At 41.6% G+C, this 14,486-nt stretch overlaps 1 protein-coding gene across 1 annotated transcript in view; it reads left to right on the top strand.

The window, feature by feature from the left end:
• Nucleotides 1-7,302: 7,302 nt before the first annotated feature.
• Nucleotides 7,303-14,486, top strand: part of SPTBN1 (spectrin beta, non-erythrocytic 1) — a gene marked incomplete at both ends in the record, with an annotated part of 142,883 nt that continues 135,699 nt past the window's right edge. Inside the window, one exon of the mRNA XM_084235787.1 lies at nucleotides 7,303-7,528. Within this exon, the coding sequence (XP_084091913.1) occupies nucleotides 7,381-7,528 (148 nt within the window). The remainder of the gene's footprint in view (nucleotides 7,529-14,486) is intronic.

Here is a 14,486-nt window from a genome sequence, read left to right as displayed (position 1 = left end):
CTTTCTGAAATCTGAGTAGTTCCGACCCCCCCCAAAATTCTTTAAATGGGTAAAAACTAAATTAAAGGGAAAACTAAATTTTTATGTGTACATGGAGACGCACCTTATTAAATGTGTGTTGGTGTATATGACCGCCTCCTCTAAAAATGTGGGTTTCTTGAAAGCAGAGTGTTTGCCAGATTTACGTGGCTCAGAGGAGTAGGTTTTTGGGGCTTTGTGACTGCTCCTAAATAAGAGAATAGCAAGAACTTAGTGTTTCCAGGCACCCCATAGTATTTGAGAGATACAAAGACAGTTTAATGAGGATATGACCTTGAGAACCTATGGCCAATTCATAATAAGAAAATTTTTGTAATTATGAAGGTCTTACAGTGATTGGTGATAGGCTCATCAAAGGTATATAAGAGGAGATATCTGGGAGGGAGTGTGGACAATCTAAGACTGTGTGCTTTAGAGCAAGTGGGGGTAGTGTGTGGTTAGGATGAGAGGATGCCCCAGCTGGGATTTGTGGGAAGAGTAGAGAGAGCTCTTCCAGGTGACTGTTTGGGAGGTGAGAACAGATTAGATTGAGTTCCCTCAGGAGCTGTAAGAGCTTAGAATAGAATGAGCTTAGGAAAGAAATGTTGAGACCAGTATGAAGATACAGGCAGGACCTCCCAATGAGGGGCTCGTTTCTCTCCAAAGGATTCTGGACATTGTTCTGAAGGCATGAGCCTTGGTGGGTTTTAGTCTGGGATTGAAATGATCAGAATTACATTTTAGCAAGGTCCCTCTGGTGGTTGCGTAGGGGAATGGCTCAGGGGTTAAAATTAGAGGTGAGGCTCCCGAATCAGAAACTATTGCTTGAACTAACTCATGAGATTTTTCAGGAGGTGCAAGCTCCTCTGGGGCCTAAATATGGGAGGAGGAGACGTGAAGAGTGGCTGCAAGATTTCTAGCTGCAGTGACTGGGAGAAGCAGTGGTGGCTGTCAGTGAGGGAGTAAGCAGGGAGAAAGTGGCTTGGGGGGAGGAAATACAAATTTAGTGTTAGACAATGGCTTGGTGATCCATACGAGATAATTGCACTTAGTCATTGTCTGCATGGGGTAGGCACAGGACAGAGTGGGTGAGTTTCGCTAGAGTAACAGAGAGCACTGAAAGGAAGGTTGACAGTAAATAATATAAAACAAAACCCTGTGCACTAATCTAATAATACCAGTGTGATATTGGAATTAGATTTGGCATTTTGGAAAGTAAGAAAATGGAGAAAATATTTTCCTGGGCTTTGCCAGGTATTGAATTTCAGAATTTTAATCAATAGAAACTATTAGAGCATGCCTAAGCTTGAAATGGTGATCTAGTTTTTTTTTTTCCTGATGGCTGTGACCTGGTGGTGTAACGTGGCCACAGCTGTAGCTGAAAGACCCTCTTTGCCACATGGGTGTAGGATAATAGTTTCCTTATCCATTCCAGCCTTGGTCTGCCAGTTTGAAAAAATAAAATTATTGTCTTATTTAAGCAGAAAATCAGAACACTTGGAATATTCCAGTTCATAGAACATAGGACTAGAAAAGAGTAATTTGGTAGGCAGCACTTGGCTTTCTTGCATGGTCCTTTTTTTCTCTCTCTCACAGAGCAGGGATGGAACCTCCCTGGTGGCACAAGGGGTTAAGTCTCAGCACTATGAAGCTTCCCCAGCCACTGCAGCACATAGTTCTATCCCTCAGCCAGGGAGCCACTCACACGGCATGTCAGACCTCTCCTGTCTCACCCTCTGCTCCCCTCAGCAGTGTATTTCAGTACGTCTGCCTGTTCTGCTCCACACTCTGCCTCTGGTGAGTCCTCTCACCCCTGCATCTCTGGCCTATACCCCAGTTCCTGTATGCATAAATAAATCTAAAAAAAAAAAAAAAAAGAGCAGGGATGGTAGGTATGTACATATAATCAATATAATCATGTTCCCAAAACCTAGCCACAAAAAACCTGTGTATCTGTCACACCCCAAATCACACCAAGGATATTATTTTTACTCGTCAAGGATTATATAATGAGTTCTTTTGTAGCAATCAAGTCAGTCAGAATCTGGAGCCTTGGGAATCCTTCCCCGAGAGGAGATTGTTTCCTCTCACCTCACCCTTACATAACCTTCTCGGGCTCTTCAAATGGTGAAAGGCGGACCCAGCAGGCTGAGTGCCAGAATAGCCAGTGCTTCTTTCTTCTCTCCTTCTTAATCTTCCCACGCCATTAAGAAGTACACATTACCTCACTGGCCCTTGGGACACATAGCTAATAGCACCTTGGGAAGATCTAACCCTCTGGATATCCTCCAGGGGACACTGATCTGTGTGAGAGAAACTGCCCTTCCAGCTGCACAGTCACTTGCCTGAGTGGGTAGAGGATAATGCTATTTGTAGCGTGCTGCCCTCTGACTGGCCCTTCACCTCACATCTTTTTTTTTTTACTTTTAATTTTTTTTTTAATACATACATACAAGAACTGGGGTACAGACCAGATGTGCAGGAGGGTGAGAGGATTCACCAGAGACAGAGCGGGAAACAGAACAGGCAGACTGACTGATACACACTGCCGAGGGGAGCAGCAGGTGAGACAGGAGAGGTCTGTCATGCCATGTGGGTTTCTCCCTGGCCAGCCGGGAATCGAACCCTCGCTGCAGAGGCTGTGGACAGCTTCATAGCACTGTGCTCAACTGCCTGCACCACCGGGGAGGCCATACCTCACATCTCCTGTTGAGCTGGATACCTTGAAACAGCCTTTCACTCTGGCGCTGCTGGGGATGTGGGATGTTTTGCTTTGACATTGCCCTGAAAAAAAAATTTTTTTTTAACATTTCCACCATTTAAAAAAAATTAATTGTTTGGCAAGGATGTTGTCTTAGGAGAGATGGAGAATACCGAAGGAAAAAAATGTTCCTAATATCCATGTCTAGACAATCAAGAAGAATAGCTTATAACACTGGCATTTCATATGTACTGAGGTCAGTAGAACTTTTTCTTTCTACTCTCCTCTTTGTTTGAAGGAACAGTGGTCTTATTAAAGAACACCGTTAAAGAAAGACGCTTAGGAAAAAATGCTTTTTCTGAATGACTTAATTTAAGCTTAAGGAAAAGATTAACACTTGCTTGTTGAGAAGTATGTGTAAAGCAGCAGGGGATTTGGGGACCAGTCAGTAGTGGGAAGAGAGATTTGTGGGAGGAAAAGGGTCGTTGTGGGGTTTACGCCAGAGCCAGGTGTGGTGGGAGTTGGGGCACAGGTCACTGCCATAGAGCCTGTGGGTGACTTGTTCTCCTTAGTCAGCAGATGGCACCAAATAGCCAAATTGAATCTGGAGAAAGGGGTATAGTGTTTAGATTTCACGTGGGTTGGATTAATTGCATTTTCTGTACTTTAAGACACTTGTAATTAATAGCACCTTTACACTTTTTACCTCTAGACACACAGCCTCCAAGGCTGAATTTTATTTAAGTCTTTGGTATTAAAATAGTCATGAAAATGAACAGTTTCCAAGTTTAAATGGTTACTGACAATGCTGATTTTTATTTTTGACGGGGTTAATCTGTCAAAAACAACTGTAAGACTAATCAATAGACTACACTTACTGACTTACAAAATCTTGTAAATACATTGCAAGATACATCAGTATATTAAAATTAATTTTGTGATATATACATTGGGATTGATTATGTGTACCTATTGGGAATCCTGATTTTACTTCTATTCAAGATGTTTCTCACCCATTGACAGAGGGTTTGGGTCAAGAAGTGATCTATCCACTCAATGGAATATTACTCTGCCATAAGGAAAGATGAAATGTTGCTATTTCATCTTCCAACAAAATGAAGAGAGTTCAAGGGAGTTATTTGTAATAAAGCAAGAAAGAATATCAGAATAAATATTCAATACATAGGGAATGATTTGACAAATTACAATGCTTATAAAAACTAGCTGACTCAAATAAACAAAGTGAGGCTTCTGAGGTTAGAAGGGAGACAGAGTAAAGGGGGTATAATGAGTGGGGGCAGATATTTTGCTTTGAGCAAAGATTAGCAACTCTGCATTACCAGTGGCTTGGTTGTAATGCAGACGCTTCTCCCTTAGGATGTGTTGCTGATGTTCATAGATAACCTGTGAGATTACAGCTAATGACAGAAGAGGGGGCATTTCTGTGCCTGTGCCACCAATTGCTATACCATTTAAGGTGCTGTTAATTTATATCAGTTTAATTTGTTGCCATGGAAACATGGTTGGTTGTGATGTATGGGTGTGTGCTTGAACCTGAGAAAGGGTGCGTGTGAATCGCTGTGGGAGAAAGGCTGCTTTTCTGCACAGGTGGCTTTACTTCCTTTGAATGTTGGAACATGTGAGGAAAAACTTAGCCAAGTGTTCATTTTGTGGTTGCTAGCTGGTGCCTGCTTCTGTCACTGCAATGCTGTAGTAATGAGGCCTGCTAACACTGACCCATGTGCACATTGTTGGTGCATAGTGAATAAGGCCTTCAGTAAACAAGGGTCTCTACAAAATCTTAATGATTTTTGAGTTTTAAGGTGGGTGGCAAGATGAGATGGGTGGGGGAGAGAACAAGCATCTTTTCCTTGGGGCATCCTCCTACCACTGAACAGGGAAGCATCTTTCTTCCTCCTCCTTCCTTTCACTCTTCTTAATTGACATACAGCTTCATATGTAAGATGTGCACACCATTAGGATTAAGCACACAATCCTGCCTCCTAGAATCTGCTTTTTACACAGCACAAGGGTCAGTCTTTAAAAACACACATCCAATGATTAGTTTAAGATCCTGCAGTGGTTTCTATTCTTGGTCTAATTGGCCTAGCTTTCCAACCACCACTCCTTGTTTCTCTCTGTGCCCATAGGACTAGCTGTTCTGACCTCTTGTTCTTACCACACGACTTTTTTTCTAAGAGTTGTTTCCTTGACTGGAATGCTGTTCCTTTTGATTGGGGTGTGTAAAGACCGGACTGGACACTGCAGGTTTTCTGATTCCATGCAGACCGGGTAAAGGAGGAGTCAGAGTCCTTAGTGGGTTTTTGCAGGTCTTTTATTGGGGTTCACCAGTCATATGGCAGGCAGGGGTGCTGGCCTGCCAGCCTCCCAGCCCCCAGCGAGTCTTCACTCTATCTGAGCTATCTGTAGTTCGTTCTGCTGCTTCTCGGCTTCTCTTTCGGCTTCTGCTTCGGCTTCTACTGCTGCTCCTGGCGTCCCCGTGACACCGCCCTTAAAAAAGCACAGTCTTAGCTCAGCTGAATCCCATCTACCTATGCCCACACCCTATTCCAGGTGCCCGCCATCAGGCATGCATTCAGGACAAGGATCCATCATCTATCCTGATGGCGGAAGGGCAGAAAAGCCTGATATTTTCTTTATCCTACAGGGGGTGGCCTGTTCCTTTTTGACCTTGAGATCTCATTTTAACTACCAACTCAGAGACCCTTCCCTGACCACCTGATCAAAAATAATCACTCAGTAGTCTCCAAGCAACTTTGAAATTTATAACACAGTATTGTTGTAGGGGCAGGAAGACACAGAGCAGGTTTTCTGTGATCCTATGCAGATGATGAAGGAGATTCCTGGAGCCCTCGGTGACTTTTTCAGGCTTTTATTGAGTTTACCAGGTACATAGCAGGCAGGGGTGCCCAGGGCCCAGGAAGCTGGCAGGCCTCCTAGCCCCTGGTGAATCTTCACTCTTTCTGGGTTCTCCGGTGTTCTCTCGTGGTCTCTGCTTCTCTTTCGCCCTGCTCTCTTCTCTTCCGTTCTCTTTCACTCTGTTGTTCTGCTCTGGTCTCTCTTTAGCTCTCTTCTCTCTGCTAGCATCCCCGTGATGCTGCCCTTACAAGCCCCTCAGCCCAGGTGAATCCCATCTAAATATATGCCCATGCCATGTTCCAAGTGCCCGCCATCGGACATGTATTCAGGACCGCAGGGATCCATCATTAATCCTAATGGCAGGAGAGCAGAAAAGCCTCATGCCTTTTATTTACCCTACAATTGTTAATCACTCACTCTTGATCACATCATGCCACATTAATGTTAATTTTCTTTCCACTATCTTGTCTCTTGTGTGCATTTTGTCTGCTTCTAGTAGGACATAAGTTTCACTAGAGCCAGGTTCTTGTTTGTGATTATCCTTAGCATCTGGAATAGCACTAAACACATAGTAGATCCTCAGTACATTCTGGTTCAATGAGTGGATAATTGCTGTATTGAAGAGAGAAGCACATTTAATGGTAAAGATATTTCTCCTAATTCTCTGAGGACACTGTGATGTCCAAATTGAAGACAACAGTGAGCCAAAAATTGTGGCCTGTTCATGTTTCTCATTTATTCCTGTCAAACACTATGACCTTAGCTGGGTCCCTGAGCAGTGGGTATTGATATTGGTAGTTGACTTTGTAATAACAGCAGTGTAAATAATGGTAGTTGTTATTTATTGAGCATCTAGTATGCACTGGTTTTATCCATATACTGTCTCATTTAATCTTAGGCATCAGTTTTCCTGTGTGTAAATTAGATGTGCAAATTAGATGTTTAGATAAAATGATCTGTTAGTTATCTCACATTGTATTTTATGGATGTCCAGGAGAAGCTGAAAAGATTATGGTTTGTGGTGCTACACAACAGAAATGAGTTCATTCAGAAGCCCAATTAGGTGTTTATCTACCTCTGATATAATTTGAAAATTGCAAAGTTTAAACTTTTTTTTTTATAAAGATTTATTTTTATGTATTTATACAAGCACTGTGTACAGTCAGAAGCGCGGGAGGGTGAGAGAATTCACCAGAGCCAGAGCGGGGAGCAGAGCAGGCAGAAGGACCGAAGTACACTGCTGAGGGGAGCAGCGGGTGGCAGGAGAGGTCTGTGCGCCATGTGGAACCCTCCGCCGGTGGCCGGGGAGCAGCCAGGGATCGAACTGGCACTGCAGAGGCTGCGGGCAGCTTCACAACCCAGTGCTCAACCGCTGCGCCACTGTGGAGGCCCGCAAAGTTTAAACTTTAGAAAGAAGGAAGAAGCCCACCTGTTGTTGAGCATCCATTATCTCATTCGGTTCTCTCAACATGTGAGAAAGGTGTGGAATATCATCATCTTTGAATGACTGGGGAAACTGAGGCTCAGAGATGTTAACATGCGCTTTGGCCAAGGTCACACACATGTATGAGACATGTAAGGTTCAAAACCACTTTTGGAACCAGACACCTGTTAATAATATGTGCAAACTGTTTTATCTTCTTCTCACTTTTATCCCAGTAAGCTTTGGGGACTTGACACACTCGGAGATGTTTAAAGAAGTTTCCCCCTTTTTTTTTTTTTTTGGTGGCACAGAACTCTAAGAAGGAGCTGATGTGGAGGAGCCGCTGAGACAGTTCAAGATGACGACCACAGTAGCCACAGATTACGACAACATTGAGATCCAGCAGCAGTACAGCGATGTCAACAACCGCTGGGATGTGGACGACTGGGACAACGAGAACAGCTCGGCGCGGCTCTTCGAGCGGTCCCGCATCAAGGCGCTGGCAGGTGAGTCCCCTCCGCCCGTCCCAGAGGCCCAGGGTGCCTGGCAGCTCTCCTTAAAAGTCATCCGCCCTGTCCCCTTATGTGATCGGCCTCCAATACTTTAACAGACTACAAGAGAGCCAGCTGACCATGTATAGGCAGCCAGTTCTGTATTTGGAAAACTGTCAATCCTGAGACCAAAGTCACAAAGTGGTTTTTATAATAGTTCATCAAGAGCTGCCCTAGGTTTGCTAGAATTCTTTTATTTTTGATGATTCTTACATCTCAAAATAGTGAAGCATACTATACCGTATACACAGAAATTTACAAATTAATCTATGTACTTAACTGTCTATGATGTATTAGCTTACCTGTTACAGTAGAGTACTTACTTTGAGTGACCGGGTTAGTATCACATGCAAGGTTTTTAGATCTGAAAAGCAATCACTTAAACTGTGAGGATACATTTAATGCTGTAACGGGTAAGTTTGCCAATGATTTATTAAAAATTTCAGGAACTCATCCTGACTTTGATCTCTCACTCCCTTCTTGCTATTGAATCCCCAGAACATACATTGACAATGGCCCTATTTGGGATGGAAAATTGTTTTGCCCTGAAATTACCCTAAACATCAAAAGTGTTCTATTATGATGAAAATGTATTAATACTGAACTCAGGTCAGCAAAAGGCCTTAGTCCTGAGTTTATTCAGGGTATTGTATCTATATGTTGAGATTTCAAATAAAATGGTTTACAAGTGAGAAAAGCAGGTTTATCATTTTTCTCTTATTGTCTTTAATTATGGCAAGTAAATTGAAGTCATGACTTTAACAGATGAACTTACTGTTCACTGGTGCTATAGCTCATTTTATTGTTACTTTTACAGTGTAATATAATTATGAGGCATGCGTCATTTAGTTCTCTTGACTAATCAAAAGGAAACCCAACCCAAAGTGGTTTGAATGACAAAGAGAATTTATTGATCACATAGGAAACCTCTGAGCAAGACTTATTCCGTACTAAATGTTGTGACAAGGGCCCAGTTTCTTTCTGTTCACCCTTTGGCTTTATGTGCTTGTGTGAACTCCCTTCTCAGGCAGACTTCTTGGGATCCTGTTGTCCCAGGATAACTGACACAGGTTGTGGTCCGTAAGGACATCCAGAGGAAAAGAGCCTCTGATGTACTTACACCAAGGTCCTAGAGTCTCATTGGCTTGCTTGATCGTGGGTAGGCTGTGTGGCTCGCTTACCCTCTTTCCTGCTGGAATCAGAGAGGGTGTGCTTATTGACATCAGCTGATCAGGATACATTCCTGGAGCTAGGGGGGTCCTGGGAGTGATGTGGGGAAGGGTGAGTCCCACTTATATTATAGTTGGGCTAGAATATTTCAAATACAACAGGAAGGAGAAGAGGAATGAATGTTGGGGATGCAGCCAACTAAATGGTATAAGGAAATTGTTCAGCTGCCTTAGAATAGTTTGTCTTTTGTGTGGTGATGATTTGAAGATCTTATTTGAGCTTGCCTGATTGAGGGAGAAGGGAGTGGGAGTGAGTGATTAATCAATCAGTCACTGTGGAATTGGAGCTTTATTTTCTAGCTTATTTGTTAACATGGAACCATACAGACACCATGATCCTGACTTATACTGGTGCATTGTTTTGTACTTTAGTCTCTTACCTCTTTTTCTTGGGTCTTCATATGAGCCTTTAGATCCCTGTGTTAGTGGTGACAGGTACCTTTCATCAAGGGTCATTTACTTTGGGCTTCCAGGTTACTAAATATCATCTCCTCATAAGGAGAAATTTACTTGAAAAACTGCACACTTTCTTGCTCTTTATATCTAGCCTTTCCTAGTTCCAGAGCAGATTCCCCCAGTGGTCCCTAGACTTCCTAGGATGTTGTCCGGGCCCATGAAAAATTATAGTTACAATAACAGTCAGCACCTAGTATGGTACTTATTGTGTGCCAGGCACTGTTCTAAGCATATGTTAACCTCTCTGTGAATCCTGTAGCAACCATATGGGGGAGACTGTTACCTTCATTGCATAGATGAGACTCTGAGGCCCAGAGAAGTTAAGTAGTTTGCCCAAAGTTACACTGCTGGTAAGTGGCTGCAGGCAACCCAGCACCAGAGTGCATACATATTTGACTGTTTCTTTATATTCAGTGAACTACAAAATGATTCAAAACTCTTTGGTGTAGAATTTTGATAATAGGCAATTCAAAATAATCTTTTTTAAAAAAATTATGCATACAAGAACGGGGGTACAGGCCAGAGTTGCAGGGGGTGAGAGGATTCACCAGAGACAGGGGGGAACAGAACAGGCAGATTGACTGAAATACGCTGCTGAGGGGAGCAGTGGGCGAGTCAGGAGAGGTCTGCTGTGCCATGTGGGTTGCTCCCTGGCTGGGGATCAAACTTGTGATGCAGTGGCTGCGGTAAGCTTCATAGGTTGCGTCTTAACCCCTTGTGCCACCAGAGAGGCCCAATTCAAAATGATCTTAAGGTGACTCAGGAATGCATGTTGTGGCCCAGAAGATATTAGTAACCATGACAAATTATTGACAAGAAAACATCTTGCCTCTAGGTTATATGGTGATGGGGGAAAAAAAAAATGCTTTTAGTGAACCCAGAAGATAGCAGAAAAACCATCTAATTAAGTGGAGGAAGTTATCTAACTTACCTGACTTCACAGTTCCACGGGGCAGAGGAATCTCTCCAGTCTCTAAGAAATCCTGCCTGCTGACAGCAGGAAGGACAGTGTAGTGCCTAGGACAGTGAACTAGAATTTGAGTGGCATCAGAATCACTTGGAGGCTTGATAAAGCTCAGATTGCCGGACCCTTGATAGTTTGTATTTCTGTCAGGTTCCTGGAGGATGCTGATATCTCACATTTTGAGGCTAGTACAGGATTGATGATTATCTGATATATTTCCTTGGGTGTCTGAGACCATGTCATCCAGACCCAGATAATGTCTAGAGAGAATTAAAGTATCAAAGTCAAACAGAATTATCTTATGATATACTTTAATGTAGTAATGATAAGGAAGGCTGGCCACCTGATTTTGAGAGAAGGAAGATACCTTCCTGCCCCTTAGAGGGCACTGGGAAAGATTCAGGGGGAAAAAGTACTGTTGTAAGGTTTCATCAACAACCACAAGTTCAAAAGGTGGAAAATCTTCAGCTAAAGGGGCCTTCCTGGTGGTGCAAGGGGTTAGGATGCAGCCTTTGAGACTGTCCGTGGCCACTGTGGCATGAGTTCGATCCCCAGCCGGCGAGCAAGCAACCCACATGGCACAGCAGACCTCTCCTGACTAACATGCTACTTCCCTCAGCAGTGTACTTTGATCTGCCTGTTCTGTTCCCCACTCTGTCTCTGGTGAATTCTTTCACCCCTCACACTTCTGGCCTGTACCCCAGCTCTTGTATGCATACATAAATAAATCTTAAAAAAAAAAACACAAAGAAAATCTTCAGTTAAAGCAGTAGAAATGTACTTAAGTTATCTGAGTCCCTCTAGAGTGTCTTCCATGTTTAGCCTTCTCTACTTCAGTATGAATTTTGAGGTGATCTACTGGAGACAGTGATGCAGAATGCCTCTTTATAGTGCAAGGCGTCATGTATTGTGAGTGTAACCACCAACTTGTGCCATGTCCTTTACTAAGTGACTTTAAATGTCTGTATTTTTAAGGACATAAAGTGAGTTAAAACTTGTTACTAATTTTTACCCAGTTTTCAGATATTTTCCATTATGAGACTATAGCATACTTATTCTTCTGTGAGTTATAAAAGCCGTTCTTAATTTCAGTTTTACTTACCTTCATCTTTTTCACTTTTAGGAATTCCTTTAACACACGGTGGTTTATAATAAATTTGGTTTCCTTACTCTTAAAACCTTTGTAATTCATTAGTGTGTTTGTTAATCATAAAGAGCTGCTTTTGTCACACCTGGATTTATACTAATGGTGTAATGTCAGGATGGGGCTAATTACTGGAAAGACCTATAGATTAGAAGTTGCGGGGGTGAGGGGCACCCCCACCCCTCAACTTCTGAAGAGGCAGAGACTGAATTGAGGCCAATCATCCCTGGCCAGTGATTTAATCATTCTGCCTACATCATGAAACCTCCATAAGGAAACCTTAAATAACAGGGTTTGGATAACTTCTGATTTGGGGAACACAGCCATGGAGGGCGATGTACCCTTAAAAGACATGAGAATTCTGTCCCCTAATGCCTTGCACTATGTATCTCTTTCATTTGGCACTTTCTGACTTATGTCCTTTATAATAAATGGGAATATATAAGGAAAATGTTTTCCTGAATCCTGTGAATTCTTACAGAAAATTATCAAATCTGAGAGGGGTTTGTCAGTCAGTCAGAAGAACTACCTCAGAGGCCTTATAATAGGCATTGAAATGGGGTTGGTGGTACTGATTGAGCCCTTGACTTATGGGGTCTCTATACCACCTCTGAGTGGTCAGTGTCAGAGCGGACTCGAATCCTAGGACACTTTTTCGCTTTCGGAGTATCAGCTTCAGTAAGAGATTTCACAGGCAAGATGGCTTCTCTTGTATAATGTATAGCCGGTCCATATTTTTTCAAAATGTGGGAATCAAATCTGAAGTCAGTCACCTTGTCAAATGCCAATTTGTCATCACAAAGTAGAAAGAATTTGGAATTGAACCTTGATACTCTTCTTGAACTTTTTTGCTTGAGATTTAGTCTGACTCATATCTCAGTCCTTCATCGCTCTCCTGCTCCTTACTCATAAACAACAGAGGGAAACACTCAGTGAGGCACAGGAAACTGAACTCTCCCATCTCCATAACCTGGTTGGTGGGGATGAAAACAGCAGCTTTTTCTCAAAGTAGACAAATTTAATCAGAAAGCAACCCCCTCAGACAAGCTGGGTCAAGAGGGAGTCAAATCTTCAACTTTAAAAAACTAAGACTTAGGGGTATTTTGAAAATAATTAGAATTGATTATTGCCATATATTAAAAATTATATATGTATATATAATTTATATATATATATGTATGAGGCTGGTGAGATATAGACTTATGCCCAAAATTCAGTGTTTATAGTTTAGAAGGGAGATGAGAAGAGCATTTGTCTACCATGCTGTGTAGCAAAGCATCATGCCAGCCGTCCTAATGCTGGGTGCAGTGTGGAGTGGCTTTTCTGCATCTGTAAATGATTGCCACATCCCATGATGGCATCCCCACATTCCTGACCTCTGACCAAATGGCCTCAGTGTAAGGAACATGTAGCAATGAAGGAAATGATTCAGTATAAGCTCAACTTTTTGGAAGCCAGCATTTTATTTGAAGTAAAAAAAGCATAACACTTTAATTCCTTATTGAATTGTAAAAGGTTAAATGCTTGCTTTTTTTACAAAATGATGAATGTTTATGGGTATAGGTTATATTTTGCAAAATCAACACAAAGTAGGGGAAGAGGAGGAAGAAGTCTTTTTAAGTGCAACATTCAACTTGATAAATGTTGATAAGTAATTAATATTGATATCTTTATGTCAGTTCTCACAAAAAGTAAATTTTAAAAATTAGGAGATAGACCAAAATATCCAGTGTCTATGTCTGAGTGACTTTGCTTTTTTCCTAATAAGGCTTTGCATTCCCCCCTTTCTGAAATAAGTATGTTTTTAAAATATATGAAAATATTTTAACATCTAATATCACATGGTAATTTTTATTGGTTTTTCCCAAAAATAATGTATTAAAGAGATGGTAGGAGAAAGCCTGGGTATGAAAGAACATTTGGAAAAAAATGAGATTACTTTGGGAATTGTCACTCATAAATATTTATGAGCTGAAATTTTGCATAAGAGCCTTTCTGTAGACTTGGAAAAGACATTGACCTTGAGTTTACATGGTTATGAGGGGAATCAAGGACAGTGGACATGAAAACACTGGAACTGTATCTTTTATATAACACGTACAGAGTAAATATCAATCTTTACTGGCTGTGTGTACAAGCTAGATTCCCTTTAAATATTGCCATTTAATTTGAGTGACCAGCAATTTTGGTGGAACATTTAACCAGCTAATGAAATTATTTATTTTAATATCCAGATCAGCCTGTTGTTAGCTACAGATGATTTTAAATTTTCTAGTAAAGGTACTTTAGTCAGTATACTCAAAATATTATATTAGCAATCAGTATAAAAAGGTTCTATGAGATGCTTTTTATATTTTTTAAATTTTTGCAATTCAGTATTTATTTTACTACCCACATTCATGTGGCTGATGGTTATGACTTTGGACAGTGCAACTCAAGTACCTTCATTTAGACACTTTTTATTGGCTAAAACTTTTTAGAGCCTGCAGAACAAATGTGGGCTTACAACACCAAATATTTGATCTTGGGTATTTATAAAGCAATAAGTAGTTGGTTACTTGGCTAAGTGTTTTTTAATTCTAGTGAGGAATAATGCATCAATTGAATCATTATTTGCAAAGTAAACATTTCTCTTTTTTGTGCTTCCCAATACTGAACTTTATTAAATAGATGCAATGTAGCCATAAAGGCAGATCCTCTACAACATCTACACTCTGCTCTCAGTTGAAAGCTTCAATATTATTCTCAAGAATTGTTTTTGTGTGAAGAAGACTCAATAGCACACTTATTTACAATGCACATTCCTAGGTTTCCTTCCCCACCTCCAGAAATTGAGATTCATTACTGTGTATGTGGGGTCCAGGACAGTAGTCTGCATTTTTAGTTTTTTTTAAAGATACTACTTTTATTTATGTATAGAAGAGCTAGGGTGTAGGCCAGAGGTGTGGTAGGGGGTGAGGGACGGGTGAGAGAATGCACCAGAGACAGAGTGGGGAACAGAACAGGTGGGTTGATTGAAGTACACTGCTGAGGGGAGCAGCGGGCGAGACAGGAGAGGTCTGCTACAATGTGTGGGTTAGCTCCCTGGTCAGGGATCAAACTCATGCTGCAGTGGCTGGC

Source organism: Talpa europaea (assembly GCF_964194135.1).
Source record: "Talpa europaea genome assembly, chromosome: 6".
Taxonomy (NCBI): domain Eukaryota; kingdom Metazoa; phylum Chordata; class Mammalia; order Eulipotyphla; family Talpidae; genus Talpa; species Talpa europaea.
Note: the sequence above shows the minus strand (reverse complement) of the source record. Positions and strands in the feature narration are given on the sequence as shown.